The 18,352-nt window shown below is 38.0% G+C and overlaps 1 protein-coding gene across 2 annotated transcripts in view; it reads left to right on the top strand.

Moving 5' to 3' along the window:
- Nucleotides 1-18,352, top strand: part of si:ch211-45c16.2 (mitogen-activated protein kinase kinase kinase 13) — a 206,431-nt gene that overhangs the window by 147,141 nt on the left and 40,938 nt on the right. For both annotated transcript variants that reach the window (XM_039756275.1, XM_039756274.1), the window contains exons 7-12: nucleotides 10,077-10,235; nucleotides 10,679-10,837; nucleotides 11,424-11,532; nucleotides 13,793-13,902; nucleotides 17,226-17,342; nucleotides 17,722-17,865. In XM_039756275.1, the coding sequence (XP_039612209.1) occupies nucleotides 10,077-10,235; nucleotides 10,679-10,837; nucleotides 11,424-11,532; nucleotides 13,793-13,902; nucleotides 17,226-17,342; nucleotides 17,722-17,865 (798 nt within the window). The remainder of the gene's footprint in view (nucleotides 1-10,076; nucleotides 10,236-10,678; nucleotides 10,838-11,423; nucleotides 11,533-13,792; nucleotides 13,903-17,225; nucleotides 17,343-17,721; nucleotides 17,866-18,352) is intronic.

The following is an 18,352-nucleotide window of genomic DNA, read 5'->3' as shown; positions in this document are numbered from 1 at the left end:
GAGGCCACCGGCCCAAGCGAGGAGCCGGAGATAGGGGTCGAGTTGGGCGAACATGTTACCATCAGGGCGCACGAAGAGGTCGATGAAGCAACCAGCCTGTTGGATTCGATATACATTTCTACTCCTAAGGTGCAAAGAGATGAAAACATCCTGCCGTCGTTGTGGGGCGAGATTCATGAACGGATGGAAGAAATGCACGATCAGATTAAGGAATTGGCTGAAGGGGCCGCTGCGCGCGAAGAGGCTCTGCATGGATCGTTCGAAGGCGCTATCGAAACGATGCACGAATATGTGCAAGATCAGGTACAGCAGTTGAAACAGCGATTGATTGCTTGTCTCCGGAGAAGGGATTAGCAATGGGAAGTTGAGCTGCAGGACGTGGTAAGGAGGAGCGTGGACGCTTATTGTAGGAAATCACGGCAGTCTAACTCAATGGGAGGTACGACTTCCAGGGTCTCCCTTACTGCTGCACCTGCCGCGGCACTACGCTTAGAATTCCCTAAATTAGAAACCTCTTGTACATCAGCAGAAGTTCTCAGATTTTTGGAACAGGCAGATTCGTTTTTAGAACTACACCCCTTAACTAACGTGGAGTTGATGGGCTTTTTAAACGCCTTGCTGAGCGGTTCAGCACGGTCATGGTGGCAGGCAGAAAAGACAAGCATAACCGACTGGTCTTCTTTCCGCTCTGCATTTTTAGAAGCATTCCTGCCGGCGGATTATCAGGCTGAGGTGGAAGAGCAGCAAATGAACACCCGCCTGGACCCTACGCAGCCCATCAGAGACTTTGCATACGAATATCGTGCTCTGTGTTTGAGATGGAATCCCAGTATGTCAGAAGATGACATCGTGAGGCGTGTCCTCGGTGCTTGTAACCCGTGGCTGGCTGTGGCTTTACGTGGTATTGTGGGCTCAGTACAATCTCTGGTAAAAATTGGTACTTTAATTGAGAAAGACTGGGCGGCCATGAGGGGACATAAACAAAAAAATAAGGACCCCTCAGGCAGTAGTTTGCCTAGTGGACGGGGTCAACGACAAAAGGACCGATCCGCTGGGGCTGAGCTCACCACTGTGCGGACCCAGTTACCCCTGTTGGTCGTGCCAGTAACTGTGAGGGACATCACTGGGGATGCGGTTGTAGACACTGGAAGCACTCTTACCTTAATGAAGCGCAGTTTGTGGGAAAAGATTAAAAAACTCCATGAGCTGCCCAAGGCGAGTGGTACAATGAAGTTCTTCTTGGCAGACGGGAGGGCGTATGGTGATAGTGGCAAAGTCCTGATGAGGTTTGCATTGCACAGTGTTTCCTGGGAGGTGGACGTATATGTTTTAGAGGATCACTGCTTGACCATGCCACTGCTGCTGGGGTTGGACTCCATCATTGCAGCAGGCATGAATTTACGTCCGCGGTCCGGAGATTACACGCTGCCCGGAGGAAAGGCGTTCAGGTTCGAAGAAAGATCTCGGGAAGAGCTGCGGTGGCCCAATCTTTTTTATTATCTGGCGCAATCCGTTGCAGAACTGAGTCCTATAAAAGCTAGCATAGGTGCTCAGCCCTGGGAGGTGCAGCCTCTATTGAGAAGATGGCCTACGGTTTGGATAGATAAACTGGGATGCACGGCAGCAGTTACTCATCATATATATACTGTGGATGAGGTCCCTGTCCGACTTAGGGCTTACAGGGTATCGCCAATGAAGAGGAGGCTTATTAAAGAATGGGTTGACCACATGTTGGAGGACGGTATTCTTGAACCTTCATCCTCCGCTTGGGCAGCACCAGTAGTATTGGTCCGGAGCGGATGGCACTTTTCGATTCTGTGTTGATTACAGGGGACTGAATGCTAAAACTCATCATGATGCCTATCCATTCCTCTGGTGCATGAAATATTAGAATCATTGGGTGGTGCAGCTGTTTTTAGCACTCTGGATCTTCAGTCTGGATATTGGCAAGTGTGTATGGGAGAAGACAGCATAGAAAAGACTGCTTTGATCACTCCAGAAGGCTTGTTTCATTTTCGGGTAATGCCCTTTGGGCTTAAAAACGCTGGGGCTTCCTTTCAGAGATTGATGGAGCAAGTGCTGAGAGGGTTGATAGGGAAGACCTGCTATGTGTATATCGACGATATCATTGTCTTCTCTCCTTCATTGGAACAACATCTCCTGGACCTTGATGACATCTTCTACCGACTCAAGCAGGCTCAGTTGACCCTGAACATGAAAAAGTGCCTCTTCTTGCAGTCCCACCTCACTTTCCTGGGGCATGTGGTGTCGGCCGAAGGCGTCAAAGTGGACCCAGATAAGATCACGCCATTGTGGATTATCCTCCTCCTGTCAACATCAAAGCATTGCAGCGCCTCCTGGGGATGGTAGGCTGGTTCCACAAATTCATTCCTAAGTTAGCTAACACCGCCGCCCCTTTACATCAGTTGACCCGAAGGGAGTACCGTGGGAATGGACTCCAGAATGCGAAGGTGCTTTTAAAAACCTTAAACAGGCACTTTTGGTACCACCTGTCCTGTCACAGCCTGATCCATGCCTTACCTTTCAGGTGCAAACAGATGCCAGTGACTTAGGGCTTGGGGCTGTCCTCACTCAGACTAATGAGGGAGAAGAACGGGTGATTGCATATGCTTCCCGCTCCCTACGTGGCCCAGAGCTAAATTATTCAGCCTCCGAAAAAGAATGTCTGGCAGTAGTTTGGGCTGTGGAGAAGTGGCGACATTTTCTTGAAGGGGTTCTCTTTGAAGTATATACCGACCACCGTGCCCTGGTATGGGCTTTTAACTGCCCCAAGACCTCATCCAGATTGACCCGATGGGTTTTGCGTCTTCAGCAATTTACTTTTAAAGTGTTTTACCGGAAGGGGTGTGGAAATGTGGTACCAGATGCGCTTTCCCGGGTTCTGGAACCACCTATGACTTCGGCGGTGACCCTTGTATCGACTCAATGGACAGACCTGCCACTGGATCTTCAGGACATAGTTCGAGCCCAGTCCATCAGTCCTGTTTGTCAGGAGGCACGGAGTAATTCCACAAAGCGATAGGGTCACATTACCTTTCAGGAGCTTCAAGGTGTGTTATATCGCTGTGTGCCATCCAGATTGGGAGGAAACAAATACCAACTTGTTGTCCCTGAATCACATGTGCCGGAGTTCCTTGCCTACTTCCACGATAGTCCTTTTGGGGGTCATCTAGGTCGTCTGAAGACGCTGAAAAGGATATTAGAGGTAGCCTGGTGGCCAACGGTGAGGAAGGAGGTTTGGAAACATGTAAAGACTTGTATTATTTGTCAGCAGTACAAGAATCCACCTAGTTTTCCAGCAGGACCTCTTCAGTCCACAACAGTGAAAGACCCTGGAGAAACTTGGGGGGGTTGATCTAATGGGACTGCTCCCAGTTAGTAAAATGAAAAAAACTTATTTAATGGTAGCGGTGGACTATTTTACTAAATGGGTAGAGCTGTTCACCTTGCATGATGCCAAAACATCTCGCATTTGCTCTATCCTCAGAAGTGAACTTTTCACCCGCTAGGGAGTTCCCAGATGTATCATCACAGATAGAGGGCCACAATTCACAAGCTCAGAGATGGACCGTTTTTTGATGGATTGGGGTGTACAGCACAAGAAGACCACAGCATACCATCCTCAGGCTAACCTCTCAGAACGAGTGAACCGCAATTTGAAAACCATGCTTGCCTCCTATGTTGGGAACCGTCATCAAGACTGGGATCAAAATCTTCCTGAACTTCGCTTGGCCCTAAACTCTGCCTTTCATGAGGGTACCGGTGAGTCTCCTGCACAATTAGCTCTTGGAAGACAAATTCTTGGGCCGTTAGAACGACATATCACTCCCCCCTGTCCTGATACTACTTCATACCAGCAATTACATTTGTTAGAACTTTTAAAGAATCAGGTTAGGGAACGGGTGGTGAAATCCCAGGCCAAACAGGCTAGATATTACAATAAACGGAGAAGAGTAGTTCTCTATTCTGTAGGTGACCGGGTTTGGTTGAAGGCATCCCCTTTCTAAGGCTTCAACTAAATTTGCTGCGAAGCTAGCTCCAAAGTGGTTCGGCCCAGCTACAGTACTTCGCAAATTAGGTCCTGTTAATTACCATGTTCAATGGGCAACTGACTCTGGGGAAAAAACAGATACAGTGCATGTGACCAACGTGAAGCCCTACTTTGGCCCTTCACTTGGTCTGGGGGTGGGGAATATGTAGCGGATGCCACATGTGCTATTATTCTTTGGGCGGTTGCTGCCTCTTTGGGTGCATTACAGGGAAAAAGGATGCTGTAAATACACCTTTAAGGGGGAGGTCATAACTCGGACAGGGCGGTTGGTGTTGAAAACTTAAAAGCCGGAAAAGAAGGGGGGAAAGGGAGACATCTTGTGGCGGAGCAAAGAGAAGGACAAGGTAGCGCCAAGAAATGGATCTGCTGGAACAAGTTCTTTTTCTTTTTGGGAGACTCAGCGACACAAGGGAGACGCATCTCTGAAGACGGACTCTTTTTTCTTTGATTTCGCTGACGAATATCTTGGACCGGTAGGACTAAACTTTATTGTTATCGGCTCGACAGCCGGCGTATTCCGTTAGGGTTTCTCTTTGCCCTGAACAATAAGGACAGTAAACCCATTTGGACAGTCTGAGTTTTCTTATTTACGAACATCACGTGTTTAAACCAGAGAGGAGGGTTTCTATTGTTAGGTATTTATTTTATTTATTTATTTTTATTTGTTTTTCTTTATATATGTAAAATAATATATTTGTTCTTTAGCTTCTTCTTTATTTGGTGTCATGGCTTGTGGTTACTGCTAGGCTGGGACAGGTGGTGGGGGTCAATAAAAGGACGAGCGTTGGTCACGTTGCCCGATAGATATTGAACTGCTTTACACTAGCAGTTTTCTAATCGTGCCTTAACTCTGGGTTTAGTTGTTTGCCCCGGGGATAGCGGTACAAGTGTTTGGCAAAAACCCAGCAAAAGTACGAGAGAAACTTTTAAGTGCCGGGTCTGAGCGAACATTAAATAAAGCCGTGGATATCGCAAGATCGCACGAGATATTCGCGAGATACAAGTTTAATGAGAAGACACAGGGTATAAACGAGACTTTTGATCATTTTGTAACGGAGTTTAAATTGCTGGTGAAGGACTGTGCTTATCCAAATGAAGATTAGATGGTCAGGGATAGAATAGTGTTTGGCACAAACTCAGCAAAAGTACAAGAGAAACTTTTAAGTGCCGGATCTGAGCTAACATTACATAAAGCCGTGGACATTGCAAGATCGCACGAGATAGCACAAGCATAGCTGAGAACCTTCGATGTATGTACTCCGAGCAGCTGAACAAGCCTTTATAGACGTATCAATATGAAAGCAAGGTGTAAAGCTTAAGTTTAAATTAAGTTCATAGACACACTGTCGCTAAATATTCGCAGGCAAATCCACAACTTAATACCGGGAATGCCTGTTAAACATCTTAGATTCACGAGTACCGATTTGGGTAGTGAACACTTCGATGACTGAAACCTGTTATCTTTACAATGGTTGACAAACACGGAATGTAACTTTAACACAACACATCCTCCAAATACGAACCTGATTGAAATAAATAATGATAATCAAATCCTTGATGACAGCAACACTCATAACAGTCACAAAACAATTACATTGACAATCATGTTACGTTATTTTTAAAATGTATCCTTTTCTTTTTCATATCTTCTTTAACACGCTACTTCTCCGCTGCGAAGCGCGGGTATTTTGCTAGTGGTTAAATAAAGTAGAAAATATATCCTTAAATTATAATCATTTTTTGTGAAAATGTAAATGCTGTATTTGTTAAAATTTGAAGCAAATGTCTTTTGCTTCATGTTCCAGCTTAAAAATATTTTAAATATTTTTGTCTAACATACTCATTTTTAGTTTGTATCATGTCATTAAAAAGCATGGTTTGTTTTGTGTGCCTTTAAATATAACAACAATTTTGATGAGAACAGGCCATTGTATCTAATTTGTAAATCATTATTCTTTTATTTTTTTCAAAATATCATGCATTCAGATTTTCAAGGTCTCCAAAGTACAGTTATCCACCACACTACTTGAGGATTTATTGTACATGAAGCTTGCCTGGTCTCCTTGTAGTTTGCATGCTCTACCTGGGTTTTCCACTAGGATCATCTTCTTACATTGAAATCATGTGGATAGGCAGAGATGTATAGAAACACTGATGTCTAAATTGCTGAATCGCTTAAGTGTAAAATAGTTCATAAGCAGCGTTAACATTTGCATTTAATACATTCTTGTTAAATATGCCACTGGAGTCCCAGAGAATCGTTATATGGTCCGGTTTGCAACTAATAATTTCACTGTACTCTGTTCATTTGGCAATACTACTACTATACCACCTATTTTAATGTTTTGGAAATGCGTGTTTCCCAGTATACTGCAGTTTTATATATGAATGAGTGTAGTAGATGTGTGCATAGGGATGCCACATCCACAATAAGTATTTGACTCCTTTGTGATGTTACATGGCTAGACTCCACCATTTTGTATTGTGTTCCATTAGTTAGCAGTATTTTTTTTTTAATTGGAGAAATCAAGAGATGAATACTGTTTGTGCATGATTCCTGAAGTCAGCATTGCCCCTTATGTTTTTACTTATGTTGTAATTTTTCAGGATTTTGTTATTAATTTTGAAATTCATTTCAAAGACACAGAAATTTTACCAGTAAAATACTTCATTTTTATAAAGTTGTGTTTTGAGGTGCCTTACAAAATAAAACATTAACAACTACAACAACATTTCTCTCTATAGCATATTTTCTTACTCTGGATATAGCTCAAAGTAGTTTACAAGGTGTCAAAGAAATAGTTACAAGAAAAGAAGCAATAAATTAAAATTGCCTAAGAAAAATAACTAAATTACAAAAAATGAATATACAAATAACATAGATCTATAATAAGTTGAAAGGTAGAGTCCTTTCATTTTATATTCTTTTTTAAGTTTGTAAAGATGAGTCTGATGATAAAGTCAGATGGCCAGGGAGAAAGTGGTGGTTTGGTTGGGCTGAGGAATGGAATAATGCTAGTGTAATGGGGATGTACTTTGTGTTAGCCACATATTAATCGCCTGTGTCTCTCCTGCCACTTTCTCTCAAATGTATGTGCTGACAAGGACACCCTTTACAGGTGGTCTTCCATATCCCAAGGTGCAATGTACTAGGCTTCACAGAGACACATGTACTTTAGCTGATCTTTTTTTTTTCTTTCTTTTTCTCCAGATGTAAGTTGGTAGTTTTATTTTTGTTTTACGACTGTGTCCTTTTTAGCAAGTGTGTCCTTTACCTTCTCTTTTACCCTTGTTTCGTCTTTGGCTTAATGCAGATTTTTGATGTAGATGTTTATTTCCATTCCTTTATCTTTTAAGGACATTGTGCTGCCATTAGGAGTGCTTTTAGGATTGCTTATGTGTACATTGTAAATCCTCAGAATATGAGGAATCAGAATACTCCAATGGCTGGAGATCTGCCTGATTGCAGAACTTGTCAGCATATACTTTACAACCATTTCTTAAAGTGCATATTTAACATGTTTATATGTATTATTATTATTATTATTATTATAACTTAGTACAGGTTAAGTCCCGTTGTAGTGAATACTGAAGTAGCTAAATTTTCAGAATAACAAATACTTTTTTTGTGGGCCTGGACAAACGTTCATAGAACATCAGGTTAAACAAATCTCGTTTTAATGAAATATAAATCTAAGTATAACAAATGTTTTTTTTTTTAACCAAAAAGTGTCTCATGAAGATAATAATATTAATACAAAAAATACTTAATGCCGTTCCTACACTTTCCAAGCCGAGTCTTGGGAACTCGGCAAAAGGTTACCTTAAAGAGAGAGACAGACTGTTGCGAAATTTGGGCAGTGGTGGTGTTTGCAGATTCAATACTGTTCAAGTTTCATACCGCTTCTTAGTTGAGATGAACAAAAAAAAATTAAATCTAAGATCTTGATTTCATTCCGTGTTTGTAGCTGTATTTCTATTTTAGAAAAAAAATTACATCTTAACATGTCGTTTTCATTCTGTGTTCATACCTGGTTTCTATTTAAAAAAAAATTACATCTAAAATCTCGTTTTCATTCTGTGTGCATACTTGTATTTCTATTGAAAAAAGTTGCATCTAATGTCTCATTTTTGAATATAATAGTTTTTCCAGTTTAAGAAACACTGTTTTTTATACAGGTATTGTCAAGCTTTACAGAGTTGCACAAGAGACAGGAAGATGAGTCCAGGTTTTCAAGGAAGTGAAAGTTACTTTATTACAGTATAGAGAAGGCAGGTTCATTCTCATAACTTAATTCAAAATAGCAGCTGTTAGAAGCCGTGACACAGGCAGTCATTTTGTTAGCACCCGTCTTCAGACTAAAATAATATCAGAGGCGTGGCAGACACGCTCTGGAGAAAACAGATCAAGATAGTGTGCATAACAGCGGATCAAAGCCCAGTGTTGAATTTTATGCAACAAGCACGGTACACTGTAACCCTGATCCTGCAGAGGATATCCAACTACTTTGCCCTTGGTTTATGGTTTACTAGACGCAGCAGAGCAGCTGTGGAGCTGTCCTTGCACCACTGCCATTAGAGATTGCAAATCACAGGTAACCCCGGTCACAGTAGTATAAGTATTTTCTCCATATTTGTTATAACGAAATTTCTGTTGTGATGAAATGTTTTTATGGTTCCAGTAGTTTCGATACAACCAGATTCCATCTAAATTAATGTAAACAATTTGTGAAATTAGTGAAAATTATACAAAAACCATATACCCTTCAAAGTAGCCATCATGTATGGACTTTTAATTAAACATTATTATTTACTTTTCAAAGCTGGTATTTTGTTTGTAAAATGGAACTACCCATCTATCAATTAGCATACCCATTATGTCATATTTGTATGTTATTTGCATTCACCCATTTTGTAAATAAAATACCATTTTTAAAATGTTAAGTCAAATTTATAGTAATTGACCTAATATTTATAGTTAACATCTAGCTTTCCTTGAAATCATTTATTAAAAATGACAGGAGAGAATGGGAAAGGTGGCATTTATAGCATTTGTTCCGTGTAGGTTCTCTCTTGCCATTAGAGCAGAGAAACCATTATGTCCTGTGGCAATGAGAATGAGCATCTCCATATAGAAGTTCAGCATTTTCCTCTTAAAAAGAATGAGCTGGTTTCTTTAGGTGGGTGAACAGGAACATCTAGTGAAAGAGTTTGCATATTTTACCATTAGAGGTTAAAATAGAAGCACTCGTGAGACTAATGAATGGGTTTCTGGTGATTCAGTCATTCAGTATTCCTATCTTCACTTGTGATCCTGAGCTTTGAGAAGCAAATAAACAATAAAATGTCAATACGGGTTCTTAATACAGTGCTCCTGCACTAGATTCTTTCCCCTTAATAGGGCAAAGAGCTGGACATTATGAGATGACCTTGAAGTTATTTTCATTAAAATAAGTTGGGAAAGTTCTATAGGATGCCCATTGGGAGAATTTTAAGAGAGGTTTTCCAGGATGAGACCTGAAATTTACTGGAAAGGGGTGCATCTCTCTCCAGGTAGAATTGTAGACTGTTTCAGTCGTTAGTGAAACTTTTAACTCCTCTGCTTAACTGCTGCCACTAATTCCCACACTGCAATAATCACGTGGAAAGTGGCAGAGTGCATGTGTTTTAAAATTACAGGAAGTCAAACCCTAAGATGTGAACATGTAATTAAAAGGATACATTATAAGTTACAAATATATCTTGCTTTAAAATCTCTATAGCTGTTAAAATCAGGATAGTTCATCCAGTTCATTACAAAGTTTTAAAATGTATCTCATTTGTTTCCCTTTCCTTAATTTCAGTGAATTATTTCTTTCAGATTAGCTCAAATAGCTGTCTTTGATTTTGACTGATTTTCCCAAGTTGTTTTGTATCTAGCTAGTTTTAGATTTGTTTGGCATACCATGCATTACGTCTTATTAGCTTCTAAATATGTATATCCCATTCTGTTCCATGTTTTCAGTGTATTAGTCACTCACAAAGATACAGTAAAAATATCAGATTTTGGAACCTCAAAAGAGCTTAGTGACAAGAGCACCAAGATGTCATTTGCTGGGACTGTGGCGTGGATGGCCCCAGAGGTTATTCGTAATGAGCCTGTTTCTGAGAAGGTGGATATTTGGTAAGTCTTTTGGACTCCGAATAGATATTTTTGTTTTTGTGCTGCAGAACTCTTTTAATGGTACTGTTATATTTTACCTGTATTGCTGCTATCATATCTACATTTGTGCAATATGCTCAACTGCTGAAGTCATATTAGAAAGTACAGTGGTCTTGATTGTACAGTTCTTGATTGTACTTTTTTTTTTTTTGTTTTAGTTACCAAATCAATGTAATAAAAACTGTTTCGGGTATTACTTTTTTTATTTGTTAAAAAATGTGAAACTATTTTTTTCATTAATGCAGTTTTATCTTTGATTCCAGTTTCCGTAAACATCATCCTTTCTTTCTGGTCAAGAATATTTAGTGTTTAAATAAAACATAAGTAGTACACAGATGATTTCATTTATATATTTAAATCTGCTTCCTACTAATAACTTTTCCTACTTCTTATACATATTGTAGGTCTTTTGGTGTTGTTCTATGGGAGTTATTGACTGGAGAAATTCCATATAAAGATGTAGACTCTTCTGCTATTATCTGGGGAGTTGGAAGTAACAGTCTGCATCTTCCTGTACCCTCTACTTGTCCCGATGGCTTCAAAATTTTAATGAAACAAACTTGGTGAGGAACAGTTTGTTTTTAAAAAATAAATTCTCAAAGTAATCATAGTTGGCCATCATAACTAGACTTTTGAATGATCAAATGACAGAATTGCCCATTTAATCACCTTCTTCTCCAGTTAACAGTGTATTTACTGTGTCTCTGGAAATAAATCATTTGTGTAGTATTGTTCAGTATGAAATTTGTTATACAAATAATTTAATTTTGCACTATATTGTGTAGGCTGTGAGGTGACAGTACATTAGTATTGGAATTACTTGATACAGGAGAATTTAATAAGAATAAAGATATAATTAATTGATTTTAGTATACACTAGTAATAAACTAATAATAGCAGAGTATGATTTATATTTGAATATGTTCTCGAAATATATTCTTAAATGGGATAATGCATAGCATTGTTATTAGTATGCTAGGATAACTTTGCATCAGTGCTGTTACCAGAATTAAATGATATTCATTATGTTGAAAGTAGTTTACTCACTGAACATATTCATCCAGAAAAGTACTACTAAAATAAAGGAGCCTATTACATTACAATAATTTGGTGACAATGATAGTCATTTTCCTAAATTTAATATTATAGGCAAGGCAAGCCTCGGAACAGACCATCCTTTCGGCAGATTCTGCTTCATCTTGACATAGCATCAGCTGATGTGCTTGCTACACCTCAGGAAACCTACTTCAAATCTCAGGTGTTGTCATTGTTCCTTTTTCAGGCTATATTCTTGTGTTTTCATTTGTTAATCTGTGTATTATATATTAAGATCCATAACACATGTATTTCTAGTGTCCCTTTTGTCAAGGGAAGGTTTAAGTTATTACATTTGTAAGATCTCAGACAAAGGAACCTGACCTTCAATTTCATTCAGAAACAAGATAGGAAATCTTAAATTGTTAACCTTTATGCCATGTGCTCAATTACAGAACATTCAGGTACCTTGTATTTAGAAGCATTGCAGTCCTTCAAGAGCTAGTCTGGACCATTTGCTAATAAAATGGTAGTTGCTGCTTACTTGGTTGTATATAGGAAGCATGCACATAGCCACAGCATGACCATTCAGCCTCTTGCTCTCTTTGAAATTTTGCTCCACAAAATTTCATCAGTAGTGTTAATTTAAAAATTGTGTTTGGAGTCAGAATATCAGAATAGCTAGATAGGTGCTTATGTTTCATGGGGTTTTCGTTCCTGTTATGCCATATCCTAGTGAATGCCAAGTTAATTGATGAATGTGAATTTGCCCATTAATGTCAAATTCTGGTAGGATAGCCTCTGAACTTTTGAGGTGAGGAATGTTAAAATGAAGGATGAATGTTGCAGTGTTGTAACAGAATTATGTTTATGCGTTTAGAACTCATAATGGTGTTAAAACAGTGATTTCTGTATCTTGATATCTGTATTCATGTTATACTGTTCTTTTAAAGAGGAATTGGAAACGGCCTCCGTAGTTGTGCCTATTCTTAAAAAATAAAAAAAAGGTATGGAAGAGAAAATGCATAAACTGGAGGACGGTTTTTTTTAAATTGGAAGGAAAATTGAGAGAGCTTGAAAGTTTGCGTCAGACCCGTAAAAGATTTATTCCAACACTATTATACTTCTCCTTTGATGGTTACTTTCATTTAGAGAGGAAAATTTAATTGATCACTGTAGCGGACAAAAATGGAAGTATATATATAGTGGAGTAGGATAAAAGTCTGAGTTGTAGCATACATGTCTTTTGGGATCCATCTTTCAATAAGCTTGTGATTTCTCTATAAAGAATTCTGAATTCAGCCGGTAGTATGCTTTTAGTGGTTTATCTTAAATTTGATTTTTAAAAGCTAAACCCCAAAAATACTAGTGGCAGATTTATTATATTAATAAACTCTACTCGTATAAGTGAACTAGAATTAAGGAACACACTAGTTATTTTGAGGCACCTGAACTATCATGAGATACACTGAACCTATTTACTATATAATACAAAAGAATTGTCTCTCTTTCTGTCTGTTAGTCATATGTTTTAAAATTGCATTGCTTATTTAAGCGATCTTACCTAGTTTGTTGAAGATAGGTGACATGCTACCATGAAGACACTCGCCTATTATGACATACATAATGGCTAAAACCAACTACTCTGTTGCTGGCTACAATAAAAATCAAACCAGTTTGATTTTCTTGGTAGCTGGGGGTGAGTGCTGTGTGTGCAAGAGAGCTGACAACCAGTGAATGCTCATCTGGGAGTACAATGTATAGAACATAGCGATGAGGAGCAAGGAGTAAGCCTTTTTGGAAACTCATAAATAGAAGAGAAGCTTATCTGTCTGATGCCTTGCATTTTATGTACTAAAAAAAAAAAAAGAAATAAAAGGGCAGACACTACAGCTGAACACCTCACAGCTATTAATACTTTCCGCAGCACTAGCTTTGTTAGGTAGCACAGGAACAGAAGAGAAGGTCATGTTTCTGATGTCTCATATTTTACATACCATAACAGAATGGAAAATAGAAATAAAGGGCAGAGATTGCTGCTTAACTCACTGCAGCTGTTAACCCTTCATACAATACCAGCTCCATCAGGCAAGATGCTATTGGTTGACAGAAAAAGGGGTGAGCATGACTGCACTAGAAGATTGGCACTCAGTTAAAAAATGTGACATAGACTGTGATTTTATTTTTTGGCATGGTACAGCAATGCGATTGACTAATCTAATTGGTAATGTGACATCAGCTTTACTCTGGCACTTTTTTCTACTCTGAGTTGATTCTTCACACTAGTACTCTAAACTTACAATAAATATTATACAATAGAAATGTTTTCCTGACAGAACAACACAGAAACTGATTTGTCTGATTTCATTACTTTATCACATTATTAAAGTTTCATTAAAGTTCATATAATTCATAAGTAAAAACTTTTTCTAAGACTTAAATGTATAGTGATTTAAAAAAGAGTTTTCTTCTCATTCTTGTAGGCGGAGTGGAGAGAAGAAGTAAAAAAGCACTTTGAAAAGATCAAGAGTGAGGGCACTTGCATACACCGCTTAGATGAAGAACTGATTCGACGAAGAAGAGATGAGCTAAGGTATAGTATGTGGACTATTCCCGATTAACACTCCTCTGTTAGTCATAAGACCACAGCATTATAGTCATAAGAACATTTTCAAAATGGTATGGTTAAACTAATAAGAAAAAATCAATTATAACTGTAAATGCTTACAGAAGATAAGTTAGTGCCTTCAGATATTTTGATTACCAGCATCATATTAAGGATGCTTGTGGACAGGTCAGGTCGGGGAGCATACTGTAGACGGGTACAGGGAGTTGCTGCACCAACCACTTGATGAAACAGGTCAGGATCTCGGTTGGCAACCCCCCAGGCAGGGTTTAGTCTCCAGAAATGACCATCTATCTGCCGCAGTTATGTGTTTAATGGGCATCCCCTTGGCCTGGCCCAGTCTCTTGGGTCCCCGAGCTATAAGAATCCTGCGAACCAGATCACATTCTGGGAATCATGGCATATGGCCGTATTGCCATAATTGAGGCTTCATCACAATGCAGGTAATATGCCTCATTTGGTACTCCATGAGCAAAGCAGTGGTACCCAAGAATTCTCTGAAGAGAGACAATAAAGAAGGAGTCCAGTCTTTATCTCAGATCACTGAATAGGCTTGTAGATCAACATGTGTAATTTTAAAGGATAAAAAATAGCTGTTTTGCATAAGGGAAGATGACGGTTCCCCTCATTTGTAACAGTGTAAACTATATGTATTTAAATAGACCAATAATGTATGTAGTTAATTGATTTTCATAGAATATGTCCAAAAATGTTTAAACCTAGATTTTTTTAAGACCCAAGATGCAATTATGTACAGTAGCAAGAAAAAGTATGTGAATCCTTTGGAGTTACCAACTTTTCTGCATGAATTTGTCACAAATATAGACAAACATACAATATGCTTACACTAGTAACATATGAACAGTATAAAGTTTCATGTCTTTACTGAACAAACCCATCAAACCTTCGAAATGTGCTGTTGAAAAAGTTAAGTGAACACTTGGACTAAATATCTGTTCAGACCTCCTTTAGTAGCAGTAACATTTTAACAAGCGCTTCCAGTAGCTGTGCATCAGAACTGCACAACGTTCAGGAGAAATTTTTGACCATTCTTTGTTACAGAACAAAGTTCAGCTCACTCTTATTCTTAGAATTCTGGCATTAATGGCTTACTTGAGGTAATTCCACAGCATCTGTATTGGGTTAAGGTCTGGGTTCTGACTGCGCCATTTCAAAAAACGGAATTTATTTTTTTGAAGACATAGTGTAACAAGTTTATATTTTGTTGCATATTCTTTCTGAAAAATTCAGCTTTTGTTCCATCAGTCTGCCCAAAAAACATTTTCCTAATGGCATTGTAGAGTGCCAAGATGGTCCTTAACATACTTATGGAATGCAGTAATGTGGCTTCCTCCATGGTATCCTGCTCTGGACACCATGCCTGTTCAGTGTTTTGTGTTGTGGACTCTTGAGCAGAGATGTTAATCTGTTCCAATGATTCGTTCAAGTCTTTAGCTGTTGTTCTGGAGTTATTTTTTTTTTCTTTTTTGAGCGTTCTTCACTATGGCTTTCAAGTCATGTTGGCTGAGCACCCACTTCTAGGGAAATTATATATTGTCTCAGTTTATACACAGTTTACCTAACTGAAGACTGACGAATATCTAAACTCTTGGAAACTACTTTGTAACCCTTTCCACATTTAAGAAAATCAACAAATTTGGTCCTAGATCTGAGATGTTTTTTTTTTTCTTTTGGTGAGGTATGTTTCATAACAGCAAATGCGTTTTGTCAGTAGCAAACTCAAGAATGTTGAATCTCTTTTTATAGGTCAATGTATCTCTACACCACACCTCCAAATTCATTTCATTGATTAAACTCCATGTGTTAAAACTTAGACCTGAACTTTGGTTGAAGTTATCACTGTAGGGTTTCACATAAGGTTTCCAGTCTATATTTATGAATTTTTGAGTGATGTATTCAATATGTAGTAGAACTCTCCAATAATTTGTGCATTATTAGTTAAACATTCATTAATGTAACTTGTATGAAGATCAGACCACATTTTAAGATTAAACTTACATACATAAATATGATTGTTTCCACTCTAAATTACTGGATACTTTTTAATGTAAAATAGAAAATACCATTCTTTGTTAAGAAACTTTTATATAAAGTTTACTCTCATGTTTAGATATCTTGGTTGAAGAACCTATTTTAAAATGACAGCTGACATCCACCTTAATTTTGACCTCCATAATTTTAAACACTTGTATTGTGTTGCTTCTTATTTTAATTTTGGTTAGCATTAAGAGATTTTAATTTTTCATCATAGCTTATACAAATATTGTGCCAGAATCAGGCTATTTAACACTATTGCTAGTGATGCTATGTCCTACTTTTAATTTAGATACCAAAACTACAAACAGTATTTCAAATGTTACCTCACAATTGCTCTATACAGCTTAAGCATAAACTCTGCGGGAAGAAGCAGAATTATTTGAGGTCAATTTTATTTATGCACCAATGTACAATCAAGCCATGTTTAGTGTCAATTCTGTATATTCCCGGTTTGTCCTTACTTCACCTCTCTCTGAAGCCCAATAACTAACTACCTACGTATATTTTTTCATTTTATTTTCAAAGGTAAGTACTGTACCATATTGTTGACAAGTGTCTTCAAACAAATCTGCTTTTGATGAGACTGCTGATTCAGGTTACAGAAAACATAAGCAGTTATGACCAAACCTTTTGGGAGATACTCTTTATTTTTAATTCATTTTTGTGGTAGAATGCACCTTATTGCAAAATGTTCAGTGCTTACTAACTCATAGATTGCCTGTTTTGTAGTAGATCTCTAATAGCATTATGTTGATGCACTTCATACATTTCATTTTACACATATTCAAAGTGGCTCTGCAACTATAACAGACTTCAAGCTCAAGGCTGAAGTCTTTAATTAACCTGTTTTCCCATCTAAAGCAGTGAGTGTTATATCTGTCTAGAAGGGAAGATAGCTGGTTACTGGTACTGTTCTGTGCTGCACTCACCTCCATTTGTAGTAGTGCTTTAAAATGTCAAACAGGTGTCATACAAGGATGTGACTCAACCAGTAGAAGCATTAATTAGAAGATAGAATCCAAACCAGGACAGTCCTTATCCTATCATGTGAGTCATGCACAGTCCCTGCACTTGCTTATCAGGGCTGCATGCATGTCTTGGTAAGAGAAATCTGGAGCATGTGGAGAAACAAGCCTATCTGTAGCTTTTGTTTTGCAAATTAATTCTCAATAAATCCAACACTTTGCACTTTCATTGCTTATATTGGTATTTTTCTCCCTCTCTTTATACAGGCATGCTCTAGATATTCGAGAACACTATGAGAGGAAACTGGAAAGAGCAAACAATCTGTATATGGAGTTGAGTGCAATCATGCTGCAGCTGGAGGTGCGAGAGAAGGAGCTTATCAAGTATGTGTATTTGCCATATTTGATCTTTGGGTCTTAATACATTTTAGTTTCACCTGTGCTTTGCAATAGCTGATTAATTGTATCTTTCTAAAATTTTGATGTGACAGTGGAAATTGCAATAATTAGACAGTAAGATTTAATATAACAAGAAAATAAGGTACAGTCATAATTGCAATATGAGATTTAAATGTATAAATTGAATTATGTACAGTACCAGAAACTTTCAGTTAGATATTTTTTCAACAACAAGGCCTTCATTCTTCAAACTTAATATATTGCTTTTCTAAGGTTGTAGTTTTTATCTGGATGATAGTTTGATTTAAAAGCTTGCTTTTACGAATGAGATTAAGTTATTCAGTGCTTTTCATTTCCCTAACAGAAGAGAGCAGGCTGTGGAAAAGAAGTACCCAGGAACTTACAAGCGTCATCTTGTGAGACCAATTGTTCGACCTAACACTGTAGAAAAGCTTATCAAAAAGAAAGGCAGCAACATCACTTACAAGACAGGAGTACAAGCCAAGCGGTAAGAGTATAGTCCAAAAATATATTTAATTACAGTTATCAGAACCAAAGTAAATGTATGTTCTGTATGCTTTTCATAAATACTGATGACAAGCAGAGCCACTTGTAATACCCATAATTTCTGTTTTATTTCATTAGCACCCTGTCCCAAACTGCCATTTAAAGCTACCTGGATTACTTTTAGTTTAGAACACCCCGATTTTAAAATGATTCTGTTTTTACTTTAGAAGTGTATCCCATAACATGTTTAAATAGGTCTTCAAATGTATTACTGTTTCTTTCAAATCTATTTGCATGCTAACTATTTTTTTAATAAATATATTTTCAGTTAGACTTCCTAGAATTTTTGGCTTTGTCAGAACAGCCCTACAGTATGGTTTGGAGAAAATATGTATTTCAACAACAGTCATTTTTTCCTGTTAACACAACCTGAACATTAGAAATTAGTGCTTGGCACTAGAATTACCAGAGCCTACGAAAAAACTTGT

The sequence above is a fragment of the Polypterus senegalus genome, chromosome 6, assembly GCF_016835505.1.
Source record: "Polypterus senegalus isolate Bchr_013 chromosome 6, ASM1683550v1, whole genome shotgun sequence".
Classification (NCBI taxonomy): Eukaryota; Metazoa; Chordata; class Cladistia; order Polypteriformes; family Polypteridae; genus Polypterus; species Polypterus senegalus.
This window is presented reverse-complemented; position numbering and strand designations above follow the sequence as displayed.